The following is a 20,861-nucleotide window of genomic DNA, read 5'->3' on the forward strand; positions in this document are numbered from 1 at the left end:
CCCCCCCCCTTGATCGGAGGTGTTCCACCGCTACTGATGAAAAGACTTATAAGAAGCGAGATTAGCTCATCTAAGAAAGAATCTACAAAAATAAAAAAATAAAAATATGCGAAAAATAAATGAGGAGAACTTATCATGAGAAGACTACCTACATCATAAAGAGATGTCTTACAGCGATATAAAAAAATAATCGGAACCCCGAAGCAATTTAAGTTTGAGTCTCGCTTCTCTATTGCTCCGGCAGCCTCGCACGAATATGTAGACCAGGGGCGGGCAAAGTCCGGCCCGCGGGCCGGATGCGGCCCGCCAAGCTCCGGCGTCCGGCCCGCGGCCTGGATAGGCAGCCAGCAGCATTGCAATCCGGCCCGCGAGACCTTAGATTCCTAGTGTGTGTGTGTGTGCATTTTACATAAGCAGACTTGATTTTTAGTATGGTTGTCATGGGTCAAAAGTCATTCGTTTGTAAGTGTAACTATAGGTATTTGTCTCTGTCATGAGCCAGTCATTGCCCGTCGTTGGTCAGTCGCGTCATAGCAACATAGCATCCATTTTAGTCATTGACAAACGAAACTCTGGCGAGCTTAGCACTCCGGCCCCCCAGTTGCTCACAAATGCAACACCCGGCCCGCGCTCCCAAAAGTTTGCCCGCCCCTGATGTAGACGATCACCTCACCTCACCTGAACAAAGGCGGCTGCGGGATCCTGTTGCACGCTGACCCAGCTAGGGCGGGTATCGTGTTTCAGTTGACCGGGCGGTCGTAAGTTGGAATACTTCCGTCACCTAGCAACACACCGCCCCGTGTCGCCTGTCAAGGTCACGCCCGGGGAGGGTCGGCCAGAGGTCAAAGGCAGGTCTGTGTTCGCGCTGTGGATGTCTGGGCTCTGAAAGGTACCAGAGTTTGTTATGACACTGAACAGAACGGCAGGCGTATGGCGAGGAAGGAAGCCGGGAAACGTTCGCTAAAATATGTATTCCCTTATTCTCGTAGAACTGCGGTCTGTGGCACGATTACATTTCAAATGTCTGATAGGTAAAACTCCGATAAATAAACCTTAATAATGCCATCGCATCCCGCCTCAGCACTCTCTGACACTGACAGGCCACGAGCAATTAGGCCCAGGTTTCTCCTCCGCCTCCTTTCCCCAATCATCACAACGTCCAGCAGTACCAATCGTGTGTGTGTGGCGCGTGCTTCGCTGCTCCACAATTGCTACCATTGTTGATTGATGAACCCACGGTGCTGCCACTATGGTGGTCATTTTGTCATCACACTTGTCCCCACCGCAATCACACAGCATCTTAGTCATCGATCTTATCCACAGCCCCGAAAACGAAAGCGGAAGGTGCCAGTGGCCTCCTGGGACGAACACACATTACAGACATGTGCTGGTGTAGTACGTTTATTTCACAACAGTTGCTACACAAATGAGCTGCGTGGAATGCTAAGCAGTGTAAAACGAGCAAACCACTTTCTCTTCGCTGTCGGCATGAGACGTTGGACACACGCTCACATAAATTAAAATGCACCGTGCGTAACGATACCGGTGCCTTTGACCCGTTTTTGATAAATAAGCTCATTTAAGCCGCCAATGCCGCGAACAGTGGAACGATGCGATAAGGGGAGATTTATGTTAGATTAAAACACCTTCGATAAATAGAACACATCCTAATTGAAATAAACAGACTGGTCAAGGCCAGTCCTGTTCACTCCATTTCTAAGAACGACGGAGATGTGTCTATTGTAAATTCACAATCAAAATTAATCGCAGTAAAGGCCGACTCACATGGACTGTCGCCGTCATCCTCACGGTAAAAAATCGAACCTATCCTTACACCCGTAGTTTTGTACTGGCTCAGTGCTCTGCAGGCACCTCCCCATGGCAGTGCTCGACAAGAGACTTGTCTTCACATCCCCTTCCCGTCTTTTCTTGATCATGTGTTCTAAAGTTTCCGCATACCGCCAAACTAGTAGCACACGCACAAATACGCTCACGCTCACGACACTCGCTTATACCTGCACTCACACACTCACACTCACAAACACGACACTCCAGGGCAGCCCGACGACACCCTCTTGCCTATACAATGATACAGTAAAATATACCCGCTCTGGAGACCAGGGGCCGATTCGAGATGGCGCACTAGGAAGCTAGTAGGACTAGGCGGCCAAGTGACACTTGAATGTAGTGACACTAAGCGGTTTTTTACACCAATCGGCTAGTGGCTCAGCGCGAACCGAAATCGCATAGTGACGCTTGAAATCAAGTTTCACTAGGGCCTTAGTGCGCCAACGCGAATCGGTCCCAGACGTTCGTTGCCGCTTAGCTAGCGGATTTTTGGCAGTTCCTGAGATATGGTTGGCCCCTTGACGAACATGTGGCCGAACTCCTCCTCTGTTACTATAGCCGCGAGCTCGATTGGCGAGCGTCTTGCTGCTTCTGAGTGAGCTTTTGATGAATGCTGTGATCCCCTGGAAGCGTCCTCCGAGTTCGAATACATATTTATGGTAAGTTCTAGCGGCTGTGTCTTTGATGATTGGCCGTGAGCTGCTAAATATGCATCGCCGCTGCAAAGTTTGTAACCCACAGGTTCATTCATACGAGCTGGACTGCATAGTGATTGAGCATGTAAACAAGTTAATGAATATCTTAAAGTAGAATGCAACAAGCTACTTGCATTGATGCTTTTTACTGCCTATTCTTGGAGTTGATGACCCCTATTTTAAAATCTCGAATTTTGATTCTTCATGGATGTTTTAGCCCCAGTTGACCGGATTTTTGTGGCACCAGTAAGGTGGCACCAAGTTTTACACTTCGTGATAACTTTCGAAGAGCTCACAGTCAGATTATTGGCTTATCAGCAGCAGCTTAACGTCTTTCCACACACCAGAAGTCCCCGAGAGTATTCCACCGACGGCCGCTCCTCGGGAGTCCTCACGGAGTCCTCACATGAGGTACTGTTGCTCCTCCTCCTCCTCATAGCGCACCTGTTTGGGGTCTCCGATCAGCAGCTCGTCCGGTCCGAGCTCCCGAGCGATCTCCTGCAGCACGGCCCTCTTCATCTCCTCCGTCTGCTCCAGATCGGCGTCCCAACCGTTCACCGGCCAGCGGCCGAACACGCCCTCCTTCGACAGCAGCGCCACCTGCGAGTAGAAGCTTTCCGGACTCTCCACCAGGTGACGGTGAAGCTGGTCCAGCTGGGCGTCGGTGAGGCTGCGCAGCCAGCGGACGAAGGGGCCGAGCCGGTGTTCGACATAGTCACGAAGCCGGAGACAGAGCCGGGTGCTGTTGAGGCCGTCCGAGCCGCCCCAGATGATCACCCCGGCGGGCCGGCGCGCGGCGGCCTGGCCGAGCGAGCCCAGCAGGTCAGATGGTGAGAGGAAGTCGGTGTGCCGCTCGTGGTAGGCGTACCAGGTGTAGGGGAACACCGGGCGGCCGCCGACCAACCGGGACATCCGGTCGGCCTCCTCCAGCCGAGAGCGAGTCTGGGGACACGAGAACGGGCTGTGTTAGAAGCAGCAGGCACACTAGGTCTCGCTCTTTAAAGGATGGAAGCGAGATCGAGAAAGGCGGTCAAATTAAACGTACGAGTACTAACTATGTTTGTAATTGGATGATACCTTCACCAATGTGAGGGATGTATTTAGAATTCATATTTGATTTCCTCTACCTCAGCGGAGAGGGTCCGCTGGTCTATGCTCACCTCCATCGTCTTCTCCCATGCCGTATATTTGTACTTCAGGTAGTAGATCGATGGATACAGGGCGTCAGAGTTCTCATAAAGCCACAGCGATCTGAAAAAATAATTGGAAATAAGTAAAATGTTTGACTGGAGCCGTTTTTAGACAATAAGCAGCCTATAAGTCAATATTCGCTTCCAGTACGAAGCAGAATCAACACACCGCCCTTATAAAATAAAAACGTTATAACAACAATGGTTAGCGAAGGCGGTGTGGCGCCTCAAATAACATCACTATCTAAGCCAACAAAAATAGGTAGTGCAGTGGCTCGCATGTATAACGACAATGGTTAGCGAAGGCGGTGTGGCACTGGCGCCTCAAATAACATCACTATCTAAGCCAACAAAAATAGGTAGTGCAGTGGCTCGCATAACCGTTATCCTGACGAACACAGCATATCAGCTACTCTCCTATCGTTATTCTAGCTAAGACACCCTCCCCATTGCCTTACTTATCGTTGTATTAGCCAACAAAATCTTTCAGCTCGACTCACTTATCGTTGTCCTGACTGATGGCCGGCGCGCAGCTCTCCACATGCGGGATGTAGGCCTTGCAGTAGGGGTAGTGGTAGTAGCCCCAGAGGGCGCTCGGCCGGAGTCGCCGCGCCAGCTGCAGAGTCTGCTCCAGGTACTGGCGCGCGGGGCGCTCAAACAGCGCCTCGGCCTGGGTGGATGGGAGTGCGGACGGTCAGGGCTGGGTGTAGTGCTGACATCTATCAGGGAGACTAAGAACTAGTGAGTGCTCATCGGAGGAGGCCGGCAGTTATGTCGATAGGGATATAAGAGTCGAGATTGTCGTCTTTATGAAATGAACTTAGCCACTGAGGTGCAGCATGGTCGATCGTCGACCCAGCCCAGTATACCCCTCCGCCATGTGCTCCTTTGGTCCCACCTCATGGCCCTGCAATGTTCTTATTGAGGCGAAAATGCCTAGCAAGGCACGGTTCTATGCCCACGTGAACAGTGGATAAACGAACCAATACGAAGTGCTTCGCCGTTCCTCATTCTGGTGCGTTAACCCGCGACCGCCTGGGGGGGAATAACTCATGAACCGTTTACGCTATCAACTTGAAACTTAGCATACCTTCTTCCATATAAATTTGACGTCTCCTGTGTAATTTTTAAGAAAATGTTTCGAAATTTTTTTGAGATATATCGATTTTAGTGATGTAACTACATGGCGTTTTGAGTCAAAAAGTGGTAAATGTTTAAAAAATCACCAAAAATCAGGATTTTAAGCAAATTGCAAATTAAGGATATGAACAGACGCAACTTAACGAGTTCTTTAAAAAGGCTATCTCGGATTTTCCATAAATGCGTTTTTCACCCCAAAAATTTCAAAAAACTATATTTTTTGGAAAACAGCTAATAAAATCCAAAACTTTGATAATTTCCAAAAAACCGGAATATATGTTATAGAGCTCTATTAGAACATAAGATGTCCCAAATTTCAACTTTCCATCTTGATTTTTGACCCCCAAATTGTAAAAAATAGCTCCAACATGCATAGGGCATGGTGACGTCATAAGCATTTTCGTGAATTAGAGGCACTTTTGAACATCGCATGTGAAAACAAATGGCACCACTAGATTCCTGGGACAAAGCTCGTCTAGAAAAGTGTATTTTTATGTCAAAAATAAAAAGTTTAAAAATTGACATTTTTTCTTAGCCCTCGCTTAGTTATGTATGGTATAAACGATTATTTATGCTTTCAATGCACACTTATCACCAGCACAGTGACTTGGGGTCACATATAACCATTACCATCGGATTCGGCGTGAAAAATAAGCCATAAAACATGTGTCGCACGCCCATGTAGTAGAAAGTGAAAACCGTGACCTTTCGTGACCTGACCTGACCTTGACCCGTACTTATTATGACCCCTTTACGCACATGGTACCTTCACTAGGTCTTTGAGGTCATTTTTGGTGAGTTTCGAGCAGCAGCTATCGATTCCGCTGTCCGTAAGCCTAATCATGCAAAACCCCAGAATTTGACCTTTGACCTGACCTTGACCCGAAAGTTGACCTCAATCTTAAAATCTTAAGTGCTTTGGGAAGGTCTCGTAGAGACCTTTCGAACGCCGCCTCACGGGGCTCGATGCGACCATTGGTTCTCGAGATAACAGGGGGGGGGGGTCGGATCCGACCCCCCAGGCTGTCGTGGGTACGGAAATAGCCCAGGTGGTGCCGGGTTAAACCCCGTTCCATCCCTTGTCGCAGCCTACTATCCCCCCACCATCCCCACCTTTCCTCGCCATCCCTAGCTATCTTTAGCCATCCCGCTCCAGTCTATGTTCCTCACCAACCCTCCCCGTCCCTTCCAATCCCCCACCAACCCTCCCTGTCCCTCATTATCCCTCGCCATCCCCCACCGTCCCTCACCGTATAATTGCCGGCGGTCTGTGCGTCTATGTCAGTCGGATCGGGGATGACCCCGGCCACCACCAGCGAGCGGTGGTACTCCTTGGAAAAGTTGCGGTATTTTATCTCGCCCGTGCTGCGCAGAGTCGGCTGCCACTGCTCAAAGTCGAGCACCGCCGGACCTGCGGGTAGCGGGGAGCGAATGCATGTCAGATGGAGAGACTGATTGGGAAAAAATGTCTAAACATCTCGGGAAACTTTGGAGTTAAACCTGCCATTCGCATAAACTTTTACCCCTAAGAATAAAAACTATCGATGGTTTGAATCGTTTTTAGCATGGTTAACCCTCGCCGGACCTATTGGTTTTCTACATACGCGCCGGACGACCTCGCCGTTTCGCCCCTGGTGGAGCTAGCGCGTCGCAGAAAAAACGAGCGTGTGCGCCGTTACGAGACGCAGAGATTGGTACCCGATTTTAAGGTCCTAGGTCAACCGGTGACCTCTGAGGTCAGGTCAAGTGCCCCAGGGTACGGCTCAGTTTTTGGTGAATAACTTCGCAAAAAATGGCCGCAGAGCCGCGATATTGGCAGCAGGGGCATTCCACGTCAAGTGGGACAAAAAATGATCATTTTGAACCTCACCTCCTCCGATTTTTGCGAAACTTTGTGACACTACTCATCTATATGTGAAAAGAAAGGAGACATATTTTTGTCAAGATATGACGTCACGTTTCCGAGATGCACGTCATCAAACATTGACTTAGGCAAGGCACATTATCATCTTTAAAGCGTCATAACCATTGAAGTTTTAGACATATCACCACGAGACAAAGTGTGAAATGGAGGGAATACGTCACGCTTTAATTTGAGGATAACAATATTGACGTAATTAACTAATTAGTGAGCTTTATTAAAATTCAAAAAATAAATTTTGATTTTCTGAAAAATGGGTACCCTTCGATTTTGCTGATTTTTACATATTTTATTCTCCTATACATAAGCTACATCATATAAAAAATCCAGAATGGGCCGACGTCTACGTAACTGTCTTTTGGACTTCGTAATGTCTGGCACTCGCGTGTTTCGTTTTAGCAACCAAGGAGAGGCGCTACCCGGAGATGCTTCTTTCTACCCCAAACCAAAGCAAACCTAACCTGACCTGACGTGACCTGACCTAATCTAACACGCGTAAATATGTACAGCCCTCACGGCAGTTGCCGACTGGCCAAATGCTACCTAGATAAGAACATTAGCCCTCACGACAGTTGCCGGCTGGCCAGATGCTACAAATGCGTGTTACAAAACAAATGCGTGTTAAACACTTCAGGGCTCAGGCTGACCCGCTGCTAGCCAGCGACCTTTAGATTTCGAGGTGGGTACACTCGGCACACTTACTACTAAGCCACGAAGATAGTTGGTCATCGTAAGCCAGTTTTTTAATGATGAAATTGTGGGCATTCTCCGGGCAGCGCCTCTCTTTGGTTGCAAAAAGGAAATACGCCTGACTCTCCCAGCGCTAGGGGAGAAAAGCCCGGTTTAGCCAAAAAAGGTATTTAAGAAAAAACGGAATTTGAATTGTAGGTGGGGTGGTGGGGAACTTTATCGTGTGCCAATTTCATGGCCCTAGAATCTAGATCAATATATTCAAGATCAAATGAGGTTAAACGTGATCAAATTGCTATAGTGACTATTTTGCGTTTATACGCCCATAGCTCTAAGAGATACTGGCCGATTTTCCTATTTTTTTTCCTTTATACGACATTTGTAGTGTTATGAGAATCTCTAGTTAATCTTACCATAAATTTCGCAGTTAGTGGCTTGCTTAGAGTAAGATGTCGCCGGCAGAGGCGGGGATCGGCCGACGCGGGAAACGTCATAATCACATATTGTGTTTGCACCCTAATCATTTAATTTTACCAATTGATTTTCGTATTTATTTGAACAGTAGATTGCCTGTACATTTTTAAGCCTTCACATAAAATTTGGCACGAATCGATCATAATCAGCGGTAAGAAGCGCGGTGCAAAGATGGAACCGTCCCGCGCCGGCACAGTCTACCATTCAGGCGGCAACGGCCGGCGCCGGCCGCCGAGCCGCTCCGGCAGGAATGTTTGACTTTACACCGCTATTTCTAGAAAAGTTGTGGACCGATTTACCTATTTCTTGCACGGGAGGATTTGCAATTCTATTCTGGACAGATACTGAGAGTTTGACGTTAATATGATAATTATGGAGTGAGTTATTGGCGATAAACAGGTGGAGCTAGCGAAATCGGCCCCTTCCATCGCCCGTGCTACGTTGCACTACTTGTTGCTATATCATCCAAAGTTATCGTTGGCCCACTCTAGTTTTCTCAGCACGTGTGCCTTACGTGTACTGGAAGACAATATCTTAATTTGAGCAAAATCGAAGGGTACCCATTTTTCACAAATTACATTTTAAGAAATTATTTCAAAATAAAATAATTTCAAAATCACCAAAAAATGTAAAAATTGTCAAATTTTACTAGCATAACTCCTTATGTACACGTTTCAGTTTGTTTGAAATTAATAGCTTCAAAAATGTTGAAGCTATAGATCTTTCAAGATTGCAATACACGTCCAATTCTGCTCAAAAAGCAGAAGTTTAGCGACTTGTATCCCTGTAGCCCGAGGGCATATGACAAAATCCTTTCACCCTCAGAGGTTTCACCCAATAGCCAATAAGTATACCAAGTTTGAACAAAATCGCAGAGGTGGCCGATTTTGGCTGTCCCGGTTGACATGGAATGCCCCAGCATCGTGTTTGCCTCGCTCAGGCGCGTCGAATGATATACTTTTTGTCCGGGTCAGGTCAACTTGGGGTGTTGACCTCAGGTCAAGGTCAGGTCAGCACCCGCAGGTCACGAAGTTGGTCGAAAGAGGTCATGTCGCATATCATTCGATTCGGCAGGTCTTCCTGAGTCCATTGGTGGCTTTCTCGACTCGCTAGCTCAATTTGATCAAGAGTTATTGACGAAAAACTAATATGACCTTGATGACGTCATAAATGACGTCACGCAAGGTCAACATTGCAAAAGTGACGCATCTAACCTTGCAAGGAGTGCATCAAATCACGATTCTGTGTGCTTGAGATAGTTGGAGATCGTTCCCGGCGCCAGAATAGCAGTTTTCATTTTTCCCCATTGACTTATAATGGTGAGGTCACGGAAATGACCTGACCTCATATGAACTTTACGAAAAATCCGAGATATACAAGTTGTGAGACTCATAATGGATACTAGATTCTGCAAGTTTCATTTCCCTGTGACATCTCTTCTGGCAGTGAGGGCGTTGCGAAGTTGCGACATCTGAAGACCGTGCAGAGGTTCACTTATGACATTATAGGTCAGTGACCTGACCTGACCCAAAAATGCGGTTGGTGTCAAAAGATGCGGCTTGGATCAAAGGTCAGGTATGCCAAGTTTCAGCTCTCTATCGTCAGCGTGTTCGGAGCTATCGCGAAAAAACCCTATGGGGGGGCGGCACCCGCCCCCCCCCCCTCGGCCGGCGAGGGTTAAGTATGATTATAAGGCTGGGGGGATCCAGAGCGTCGTAAGCCTCGTCGTAGCTGCGACGTGTCGCAAGTTGTGTAGTAAGTCGTTTTTGAAGGGATCAATCGATGAGTAGCGTTACTTAAGTAGGGGAGAGTGGGGTAATTTGGCCGGTGGTGTAAATTGGCCGCCCCCACCTGTACGAAAGCTGATAAAAGTGAATGAAATAACTTTAGTCTCTATTCATTTGTCATCGGCAGAACTAACTCGAGAACAAATGTCAAAACTTTGCCCCTCGCAGTTTTATTCAAAATTAATAAAACGTTAATTTCATTAGAAAATGGTAACTTTTGCTTCTATTTACAAAGTTGTATAACATGTAGTATTTGGGCTAAAAACGAATTCAGACATTATAGCGCCATTCTTGAGCGTGTTCAGCGGTTCCAAGAGCAATTTCATCTAGTTCTGTACAGGCATGACGACTTTATAGACAAAAATTTTCAGAATGGCAAAGTGGGGTTATTTGGCCGGGACTAGCGGGGCAGCTTGGCCGGTGCGCTCAGCGTCACTATGCTGGGACGGCCGAGTTATCATGGTCAATTATACCATAAAGGACATAATTCATGACCAACTTTGACTACCTTGATGCCATATTTCCTATTGGACAGCTGTAAGGGCATGTGACGTCATCAAAGGTTACCTAACGCTTTTTTGCTAATAACTACTTACAGAAAAAAGATACAGCCGCGGAAATGGTCTCATTGTGTTCAGCTCGTCAAGGCGCATCGAATGATATACATGATGACCTTGAACTCACGCAACCTTGAGGTCAAGCGACCTGAGGTAACGTGACCTGAAGCCAACCTTTGACCTTGACCTCTCGAGGTCAACACATACATGTTTCGATGCGGAATGACGAGAGAATTACGATGGTACTTTCAGTTTTGGCCTAGCTTGATTACTTCAAAAGCTATTCGTAGAAAACTGCAATCGCATCTAGAGCCGCTATTTTGACTATTTTCGACCCCTGTGACGGCTGAGTGAACCTCCAAAATGCTTCAAATGCGTCGTAGGACATGCGTCATTGCTGAATGTGAAGCTGACTCGCCTATAACAAAAATAATGGCCTCAAACTAACACCGGCCAAATTGCCCCACACCCCCGGCCAAATAACCCTGCTAGTGGGGCAATTTGGCCGCTTTGCAGACCTTTGTAATGCGTCACAATTTCAATATAAGTAGTTACTCTATCATTTCAAGTTTACTGTCCAGGAAAGTAAAATGTATGCCACACCTGTCAGCGTTGAGAAAATGCAGAAATGTGGTGTCGATTTTTAGTTACATCGGTTTCTAAAAAAAGCAGCCAAATTACCCCATTTTCCCCTAGTAAAGTCTATCGCAAATAGCCTGATTTGCGACACAACTTACGAATTTGAAATAGCAGTCGTAAGTTCTGTCGCAAGTTGACCTTGCCTTGAGGAAGAGGGCACAGGTCACAGGTCATTCGGGTCATGGTCACGAAATTTACATGGTAGGTGTAAAATTGTTTAAACTTTAGATCCTGAAAATTTGGTTGCAATCCGTTGACGCTAACGCGAGTTATAGAGCTTGAACTGACGGGTCGTCTATGAGGCCTCAATCCGTGCCAGCGAGAGTGTTGAAAATGGTGCATAGTATGTTATATTCACATTTATTGGGGTATTCGGGGATATGAAGTAGCCCGATATGAACACCATTCCAGCAACTACTGGCGAATCCAGAAAGGCGGTCTTGGACGTTGCAAGGGGCATCCCCCAAAATATTCTCCCAATTCCAAAAACGGCGTGTCCCAGCTGACCCCGATGACCTCCAATGAGCTCTGTGATGACCCCAAGTTGACCTTTTTGACCTGACCTGTCCCAGATGACCTCCGTGACATCCTATTGAGCTCTCTGATGACTCCAAGCTGACCTCTGTGACCTGACGTGTCCCAGATGACCCCCATGACCTCCAATAGAGCTATGTGATGACCCTAGGTTGACCTCTGTGACCTGACGTGCCCCCAAGCTGCCCTCTGTGACCTGACGTGTCTCAGATTACCTCCGTGGTCTCCAATTGAGCTCTGTGATGACCCCAAGTTGACCTCTGTGACCTGACGTGTCCCATATGACCTCTGTAACCTCCAATTGTGACCTCCATCTACAAATTCTTACCTCTCTGTGACCTCAAACTCTCGGAACTCATTTCTTCTAAAGCATCGATTCTAGATGCCCTATAGCCACGAATCTCCTGCGATCGATCCCAAATTTTATGGCAAATCACGTGAGCGTTAGCAACCACAAGTCACCCAGTTAATACAAAGCTTCAGAGTCAGAGAACATGCTTGACCTTGCTGTCTCATAAGCTCGCAAACCAGAAAGGCGAATGTTCCTTTATGCGTGATAGAGTTTTCGACCTTACTGACGTTTACTACGGGATCAGCTGATCGTGTAGCCTTTTAAATTCTCGAGTAAAGCGGGTATTTAAGCCTCGTCGCAGCTACGTTCTGTCGTATCCTCCGACAAACCCCTCTTTCCTCAACATCCCTCCTTTTCCGCTACGACACAACTTGCGACGGCATATGTGTCGTAACTTGCGACGTGTCGTAGATGGACTTGCGACGCCCTGGATCCCCCCGGCCCAAATAAGAATGGATAATAGGCACAATTTTGCTCACAACTAAGGCCGGGGGGATCCAGGGCGTCGCAAGTCCATCTACGACACGTCGCAAGTTACGACACATATGCCGTCGCAAGTTGTGTCGTAGCGGAAAAGGAGGGATGTTGAGGAAAGAGGGGTTTGTCGGAGGATACGACAGAACGTAGCTGCGACGAGGCTTAAATACCCGCTTTACTCGAGAATTTAAAAGGCTACACGATCAGCTGATCCCGTAGTAAACGTCAGTAAGGTCGAAAACTCTATCACGCATAAAGGAACATTCGTCTTTCTGGTTTGCGAGCTTATGAGACAGCAAGGTCAAGCATGTTCTCTGATTCTGAAGCTTTGTATTAACTGGGTGACTTGTGGTTGCTAACGCTCACGTGATTTGCCATAAAATTTGGGATCGATCACAGGAGATTCGTGGCTATAGGGCATCTAGAATCGATGCTTTAGAAGAAATGAGTTCCGAGAGTTTGAGGTCACAGAGAGGTAAGAAATTTGTAGATGGAGGACACAATTGGAGGTTACAGAGGTCATCTGGGACACGTCAGGTCACAGACGTCAACTTGGGGTCATCACAGAGCTCAATTGGAGACCACGGAGGTAATCTGAGACACGTCAGGTCACAGAGGGCAACTTGGGGGCACGTCAGGTCACAGAGGTCAACCTAGGGTCATCACAGAGCTCAATTGGAGGTCACGGAGGTCATCTGGGACACATCAAGTCACAGAGGTCAGCTTGGGGTCATCACAGAGCTCAATTGAAGGTCATTGGGGCCATCTGGGACACGTCAGGTCACAGAGGTCAGCTTGGTGCCATCAGAGAGGTCACTTAGAGGTCACAGAGGTCATATGGGACACGTCAGGTCACAGAGGTCAACTAAAGGTCATCAGAGAGCTCAATTGGAGGTCATCTGGGACACGTCAGGTCACAGAGGTCAGCTTGGAGTCATTGAGAGCTCAATTGGAGGTCACGGAGGTCATCTGGGACATGTCAGGTAACAGAGGTCAACTTGGGGTCATCACAGAGCTCTATTGGAGGTCATGAGGGTCATCTGGGACACGTCAGGTCACATAGGTTAGCTTGGGGTCATCATAGAGGTCACTTAGAGGTTACAGAGGTCATATGGGACACGTCAGGTCACAGAGGTCAAGTTGGGGTCATCACAGAGCTCAAATGGAGGTCATCTGGGACACGTCAGGTCACAAAGGTCAGCTTGGAGTCATCAGAGAGCTCAATTGGAGGTCACGGAGGTCATCTGGGACACGTCAGGTCACAAATGTCATGTTGGGGTCATCACATAGCTCTATTGGAGGTCATGGGGGTCATCTGGGACACGTCAGGTCACAGAGGTCAGCTTGGAGTCATCAGAGAGCTCAATAGGATGTCACGGAGGTCATCTGGGACACGTCAGGTCAAAAAGGTCAACTTGGGGTCATCACAGAGCTCATTGGAGGTCATCGGGGTCATCTGGGACACGTCGTTTTTGGAATTGGGAGAATATTTTGGGGATGCCCCTTGCAACGTCCAAGACCGCCTTTCTGGATTCGCTAGTAGTTGCTGGAATGGTGTTAGGCTACTTCATATCCCCGAATACCCCAATAAATGTGAATATAACATATTATGCACCATTTTCAACACTCTCGCTGGCACGGATTGAGGCCTCATAGACGACCCGTCAGTTCAAGCTCTATAACTCGCGTTAGCGTCAACGGATTGCAACCAAATTTTCAGGATCTAAAGTTTAAACAATTTTACACCTACCATGTAAATTTCGTGATCATGACCCGAATGACCTGTGACCTGTGACCTCTTCCTCAAGGCAAGGTCAACTTGCGACACAACTTACGACTGCTATTTCAAATTCGTAAGTTGTGTCGCAAATCAGGCTATTTGCGATAGACTTTACTACTTAAGTAACGCTACTCATCGATTGATCCCTTCAAAAACGACTTACTACACAACTTACGACACGTCGCAGCTACGACGAGGCTTACGACGCTCTGGATCCCCCCAGCCTAAAGGAAGCAAAAAAAATCGCAGAATAAGAAAGAAAAGAAACATTTGTAGCACTGTTCCGTCTTTATATGTAAAACGACATATGTCTTATTGGTTCGGAACATCTCATAAAGAGGTACGAGAGAGACGTTCAAAGGGATTATCAATCTCGTGTTTATCGATCAACAGGAAGATAATCAATCCAATGAACATCTTCACTCTGAATATTATACAAAGGATTTTCATTTCACCATAAGCCATGTCCCCATTCTCCGCTTATGGGAGTTGGGAACCTGGCTCTGATAAGTAATCAAATCATCTCTGAAAGGGGGACATTCGCTCGGCTCCCAGCGAATCCATGCTCGCTGGCCGCTGGGCCGACCTCGTCCGCTCCCATGCCGACAAACATCTCTCGCATTAAATGGTGTTTTGAACCCGTTCGCCGGGCGAATGACCTCTGGACGGCTTGTGAAATTACACAGCCGTGCGAAAACCCGATAAACAAAACAACTTGGAGACGCGGGGTATGGTATGCTGTGCGCTGGGAGGCGAAGGGGTCATTGTCCGTCTTATGAGACAGTCTCCAGTGGTGCTTGGTGACTAAGGACGGTGGGGCAATCGGACGAAGAGGGAGAGGAAAGGAGGGAGGGAAAGAGTGCGGATCAAAGTACGATGGGGGTAGATATGTGCGGCTGCGTTCCGCTGAATGTGGGACATCTAGATAAGATAATAGAAAAATGAGGATGGGCTTCTCTAGGGTCCTCAAAAACACTCGATTTAAGAGCAAGTAATTACACATGCGGTGAAATATTACACCATATTCTTTTATCGTGACGGCATCGTTAAAAATGCAACACATTCGTGACCTTTAAATCCCATTCTCACCTGAGTAATGTTTCGGAATAATGTCCTCGATGTCCTTCCGTAGCTGTTCAAGGTGTTTATTGAGATCTCCCGACTGGGGGATGCCTCCGTTGACGGGCTCCTCCCGTTTGACGATCCTGCCGTCTCTCCTGGTCACCTTCTTCTGCACGTAGCGCGGAAACTGACCCGGCTGGTAGAGAATGTTGAACCGGTCGCCGTGGAAGGTGTCTCCCGTGTTCTGGATGATGCCGAACTTGGAGAGGTCGAACTTCACAGACTTCGGACACTGGGAAACAGGGTACGGATGCCGTTAGCCGGTGGATTGAGATGGGTGAGCGATACAAATCGAGAGACGGACAGAGATGGCGGAAGGTGACCTTCGTATTCAGTGCGAGCGGCATCCCAAGCATGCATTGCAGTCTTCAACCTCCATGCTCCAATATGAGAAAAAGATATGTGACGCAAATGCTAGCCCAAATTTTTCAGCCAAGTTCGAAGGGTGTGTGTTTTGAAGAAATGTCAGAGCTTATCTCTTTTATCTCAATGCCAAGAATTCGCCTGTTTGCGTGTCCCGACCCCGGGCCAGGTCCGTGTACCCTCCCCTGTCCCTTTCCAGCCTCCTCCATGCTATCCTGCCTATCGGTGCCGCGTTTTGGGTAGCTGAGATAACGCGACCGTCCAGCTGCAGATGCCCCATAACCTTCCCGTTCTGTTATACAATACCGTCTTCAGCGATGTTTCTATCGCTCAAAAGCGACTCGTTCGACTCATAACGCGACTCATTCTGTCCGTGACTGGTGACGTCACATGTCGTGTAATGTATGCTGTCTTTATTAACCCGCGCGGGGCTGGGGTCTCCAGCCGAACGCGCGGGGCTGGGGGGGGGGGGTAAATTTTACCCCCCCTGTTATCTCCCGAACTAATGGTCCGATTTGAAAAACTCAAACGCCAATCGAAAGATCTCATCACGAACAACTAAAAACATGTACTTAATTTTAAGTTTGAGGTCAAGGTCAAGGTCAGGTCAAGGGTACAAATTGCAAGTTCCTACAGTATCGGCCTTGCACCGTAGTTGCCGAAGAATGGAGTCATGGACTGAGACTGATCGCCCAAAACGTGTTCTTAGGCTACCAAGACAATATTCGTTGCATACAATATCATTCAGAGGTCAAGGTCAAGGTCAGGTCAGGTCAGATAAGGTCACCAAAAACAAAATATGGAAAAGGGCATGTGCGACACATGTTTTATGGGTCATTTTACTCATAGAATTCAATAGGCACACTCAATAAGTGATATGAACCACCTCTGGATGAATTTCAGGTCGAGGTCAGGTCAAGGTCAGGTCAAGTGAGGTCAAATTTTGAAGTTGGTTGCTAAGGCCTAAAAAGGTGTCTATCTGATGCAGTTTTTCACGGAGAGTCGAATGGTGCTATTTTTGTTTCCGTACGAGGTCTATAACTTCCAAAAAAGTCATTTTTCAAAATTTTTGTGTGTCGTGACGTCATACAATTTTGAATAACTCCCACATTTTTGAACCGATTCTTCTAAAACTTGGTATGTAGGTACACATAGACCACTTCTCTGACATGTATTCCGGTTTTTTTGATACACTCAAAATTTTGGATTTTATAGCTATTTTCCCAAAAAAGTCAGTTTTTTGGAAAAATTTGGGCCAAAATCCAAAATTTTCAAAAAACCGAGATAGCCATTTGATAGACAAAGTAAAATTACGTATATCCTTTTTTGTTACGTCTTGATTCCTTTAAAAATGAAGATGTTAGCGGCGTTTGAACTTTTGCCGTTTTTGAGGCGAAAATGGCGAACATGACGTCACTAAAACGTAAATTTCTCAAAAATTTTCCGACGGATTTCGCTCAAATTTTCAGGGAACGTGTCAAATTGATGTAAGAAAAGGTACTGAAAGTTTGGCGGCGCTGCGCGCCGTCGTTTTTGAGATATTGCAAAAATTCGCGAGGGGGGGTAAAATTTACCCCCCCAGCCCCGCGCGGGTTAATGTAACTGACTAGGCCGTAATAGCCACTGAATGGTGGATAAGCCTTATAATAAATGATAATGACAATGACGTCACAGGTCAACACACGCGCAGACGCACACACACATACACACACAGTCGCGTGCATCGGGGCTCTGTTGCCGTGCAGGGTCGGCCGGCGGTCTGCAACGAAGACTGTGCAAGGCGAACCGGGGACGACTGTGCAGAACTCTGCGTTAATCCACCCACTGCACCGGTTGGCCTAGATATCAACAGATTCACTGCTATCCAACGATTCAACGGGACTTTCTCGTTTGCACTTTCCGAAGTGTAAGAACCGTGCGGAAGCGAAAGCGTTCCTTCCAGAACAATAGCGCGAGTGACTAAGGTGTATTGTTGATATTTTTTGCCATCATATTTTCCCAGATTTGCCAAAAGAGTCTAATTTACATACAAATGCATCATGAATCTTCAATATTGCTTGGGGCTGCTCGAGAAATGTTAAAATATATTAATGCATAAGCAGCGCTAAAATGACCAGTGGGTATGGACTTAACCCGCGCACCGACGGGGGGGGCGGATATCCGCCCCCCCTGAGGTTTTTCGCGAATAGCGGGAAAACCGCGGCGCGTAGCGCCGCGAAATTTAGTATGACTATTCCCTCATCAATTTTACACATGGTGTGCAAGTTTGAACCTCCTACCTTTGAAGGTCAGGTCACCAGGTCACTTTGAATGACCCAACCTCAAGTCACTTTTTTGCAACTTTGTCACCGTGCCAGAGCTACAGTAGATGTCGGAGACCTTTGAAAGTCGCAGGATGTTATTAGGTCATTAGTAGCTACAATTTGTTTATCTCGGAATTTTGATATCAGTGACCTAAGGTCAGGTCAATTTCGCGACCTCCCCATTATAAGTCAATGGGGGAAAAATCAACTCCCTATTTTTACCACTAAAACGGGTCGGAATGGCCCCATATACCATACATGACTTAATATACGATCAACCTTCACTACCTTGAGGTCTGTTTTGCTGTTGGGCAGCTGTGAGGTCATGTGACGTCATCAAAGGTCACCAAAGGGTTTTGGCCAATAACTCCGTACAGGAACAAGATACAGCCGCGTGGATGGTCTCATTGTGTTCAGCTCGTCAAGACGCATCGAATGATATACATGATGACCTCGAGGTCACGTGACCTGAGGTCAACTTTTGACCTTGACCTTTCGAGGTCAAGATATATATCATTCGATGCGGATTGACAAGAGGATCACGATGATGCCCTTAGTTTGTTCCTATCTTGACTAATTCGAAAGTTATTCGAGAAAAACTCTCTCAATATCTAGCGCCGCCATTTTGACTTTTTCGACCCCTGTGACGTCATCTTTGACCTGACCTGAAAATGACCTTAGTAAAAATTGTAGATCTTGACCGTGCGTATCCGATGCCGTTTACCGCTTGTCGCTATCTTGCTTCGTTCTCGAGATCTCAGGGGGGGCGGTCATCCGCCCCCCCCCGTCGGTGCGAAGTTGGCGCAGACCCCCGTCGGTGCGCGGGTTAAGTTCAAACGACTTTTGATCCGTTCTGGCAGTTGAGCGTGGGGTTGTTTAGAAAGCAGCCCGACAAGGAGCAAAAATATTCAGCATGATTGCATACTAATGATACCACGCCGCTCACAATGAGCGGGCTGCTAGGGCCGCGTGGTGCGGTAAGCCAGACATGCTGCATTTAAGTCTCCCGGCGCGGTTAGCTAGACATACTGCATTAAAGTCTCCCGGCGCGGTTAGCTAGACATGCCGCATTAAAGTCTCCCGGAGCGGTTGGCTAGATATGCTGCATTGAAGTCTCCCGGTTCAGTTAACTTTAGACATGCCGCGTTGAAGTCTCCTGGCGCGGTTAGTTAGACATGTCGCATTGGAGTCTCCTGACAGGGTTAGCTAGACATTCCACGTTAAAGTTTCTCAGCGCGGTTAGCTATTTACATCGCGTTGAAGTCTCCCGGCGCAGTAGGCTAGACGTGCCGCGTTGAAGTCTCCGGGAGCCAATTAGAACCTGTGCGCCGTTGCAGTTCCCGGTGCCGCGCTCGATGCGGCTTGATTTCATACAGTTTGAACATTTTCGTTAGTACGGGGTAATAAAAATCACTGGACTATCATCTAAAATTACTTTGATTTTAACTGTTAAGATCACCTAAAATACTTGACCATCGGTTGACTCGCGAACCGTGATTTACGTTTCACAACGATCACCTTGTTGACGAGCAATGAACACCTTAGTCATTTTTTTGTGGCAAGCTCCGATTGGGTCGGCGGCTTTGGTGCTTTGGATGGATTCACCAATGCTCAAAAAGTGTACTGCTTATGAATACTTTTGATTGCTCAGTAAAACAAAACAAAAACGTAATGGCAATCGCAGTCTTGGAAATTACGGCGTTGGACCCTCGGTAACAAAAAGGAAAATATATTTGAAGAGCCAACCAACAACATATTTACCACTTGTCTCCAAGCTACCACTCGCCGTTTCTGACTTCTTACCTCTTCTGTGGGGACATTCCAGTAGACATTGAGCGCAGACGCGCTACCACTCCACGCCAACAGACACAGCACCACAAACATCTTCATCATCACACCCATCCTCGCAGCCTCAACACCACCACTCCAAAACCACATCAAACTCCACACTCGAGTCGGCCGGGACCACGTGCTCTATCGGTGCCCGGTGAGCCCTGGCCGTGGCCCGGCGACCGCCCTCGGAGCCCTCAGAACGGGTAGTACCCGAGCCGAACGGGTGAAAAGGCCGTCCGCCGGCCACCGCCGCCGGCGGCCGCGACCTCCCTCTGATTGGTCGTCTGTGCCAGACACTGCCGTTAGGGGGGGGGGGGGGGGGGTACGCGAGACACGCGCACACCAGGCTCTGTGTCGAAAGGCTGGAACGAAAATGTGCCAAGGGGTCTCCGGATAAAAGTGGTTATGGCTGGGTTTGGAGCGAAAGGTTACCTCTGCGAATGTAGATAGAAATAGTTTGCCTCTTGCAAAAAGTTGCAAAATAGCGTGCGACATGCTGTTTAATTTTTTTTTCTGAATGACCTGGCGTAGCTAAACGTTACAATATTCAAGCGTGAAGATAAGTTTGTAAAATGCTTTGGTATCGAAATTCAAGAAATGTGGAAGCAAACTCTTTCGGTGGGAATGCATTATCAAACCATGAAAACTAAGCGACTGTAAGCAAATGCTCGCTGTAAGAGAAGTTGACGCTCTACGAAGCGTTCCTGCTCCTCATTTGTTCTTAGAATTCATCATCTCAACACAAACCGGTCGAAACAGTTGTGTCGAAAATCTTTCAGTCGTTTATTTGTCGAAAATCTTTGGGCACATAATGCACCGTCAGTAGCCAATGTAGTCGTCCCTAAATTACACCAAACAAACAGACTACACAAAAAGATTAGGCCACTTCTGCGATTTTTGTCGGTAAAATTTGTGAACGGCTTACAGTTCACATTTCAATTTAAAAATACTATGCTTTCATCTTTTTTCCGAGACGGTCTGTAGGCGATTGAGTTTCGACGGACATTTTGTTATACCTACAACACTATTAATGCTATAACTCGTCGTTCATTTTTCAGAGACAGACAGGCAGACAGCTAATGGAGTGAAGGAAAGAAGATACCTACACTGGCCCAATAGAATCACCAGTCACCAGTCACTCATCTGCCTGACAACC

The 20,861-nt window shown here is 47.4% G+C and overlaps 1 protein-coding gene across 1 annotated transcript; it reads right to left on the reverse strand.

Annotated features, from left to right (window-relative positions):
• Positions 1 to 1,385: 1,385 nt before the first annotated feature.
• On the reverse strand, positions 1,386 to 19,921 carry LOC122366992 (hyaluronidase A-like). The gene is made up of 7 exons (XM_043339728.1): positions 19,676 to 19,921; positions 15,174 to 15,438; positions 6,124 to 6,284; positions 4,234 to 4,403; positions 3,704 to 3,794; positions 2,309 to 3,485; positions 1,386 to 2,121 (listed from the first exon to the last, which is right to left on the reverse strand). Exons 1-6 carry the CDS (start codon positions 19,808 to 19,810, stop codon positions 2,946 to 2,948), a joined length of 1,362 nt encoding a protein of 453 aa, XP_043195663.1. The 5' UTR covers positions 19,811 to 19,921; the 3' UTR covers positions 1,386 to 2,121; positions 2,309 to 2,945.
• Between the last annotated feature and the right edge of the window lie 940 nt (positions 19,922 to 20,861).

This window comes from Amphibalanus amphitrite, unplaced genomic scaffold, assembly GCF_019059575.1.
Source record: "Amphibalanus amphitrite isolate SeventyFive unplaced genomic scaffold, NRLGWU_Aamphi_draft 000843F_arrow, whole genome shotgun sequence".
NCBI lineage: Eukaryota > Metazoa > Arthropoda > Thecostraca > Balanomorpha > Balanidae > Amphibalanus > Amphibalanus amphitrite.

Bases quoted from the DNA above. Each gene is read 5' to 3' on its own strand.
- LOC122366992 (XM_043339728.1), bottom strand. From the start codon at position 19,810: ATGTGGTTTTGGAGTGGTGGTGTTGAGGCTGCGAGGATGGGTGTGATG. The intron at 15,439-19,675 runs GTAAGAAGTCAG...CCTGTTTCCCAG, and splicing joins GGAATGTCCCCACAGAAGAG to TGTCCGAAGTCTGTGAAGTT. The intron at 6,285-15,173 runs GTGAGAATGGGA...CGCTACCCGCAG, and splicing joins TATTCCGAAACATTACTCAG to GTCCGGCGGTGCTCGACTTT.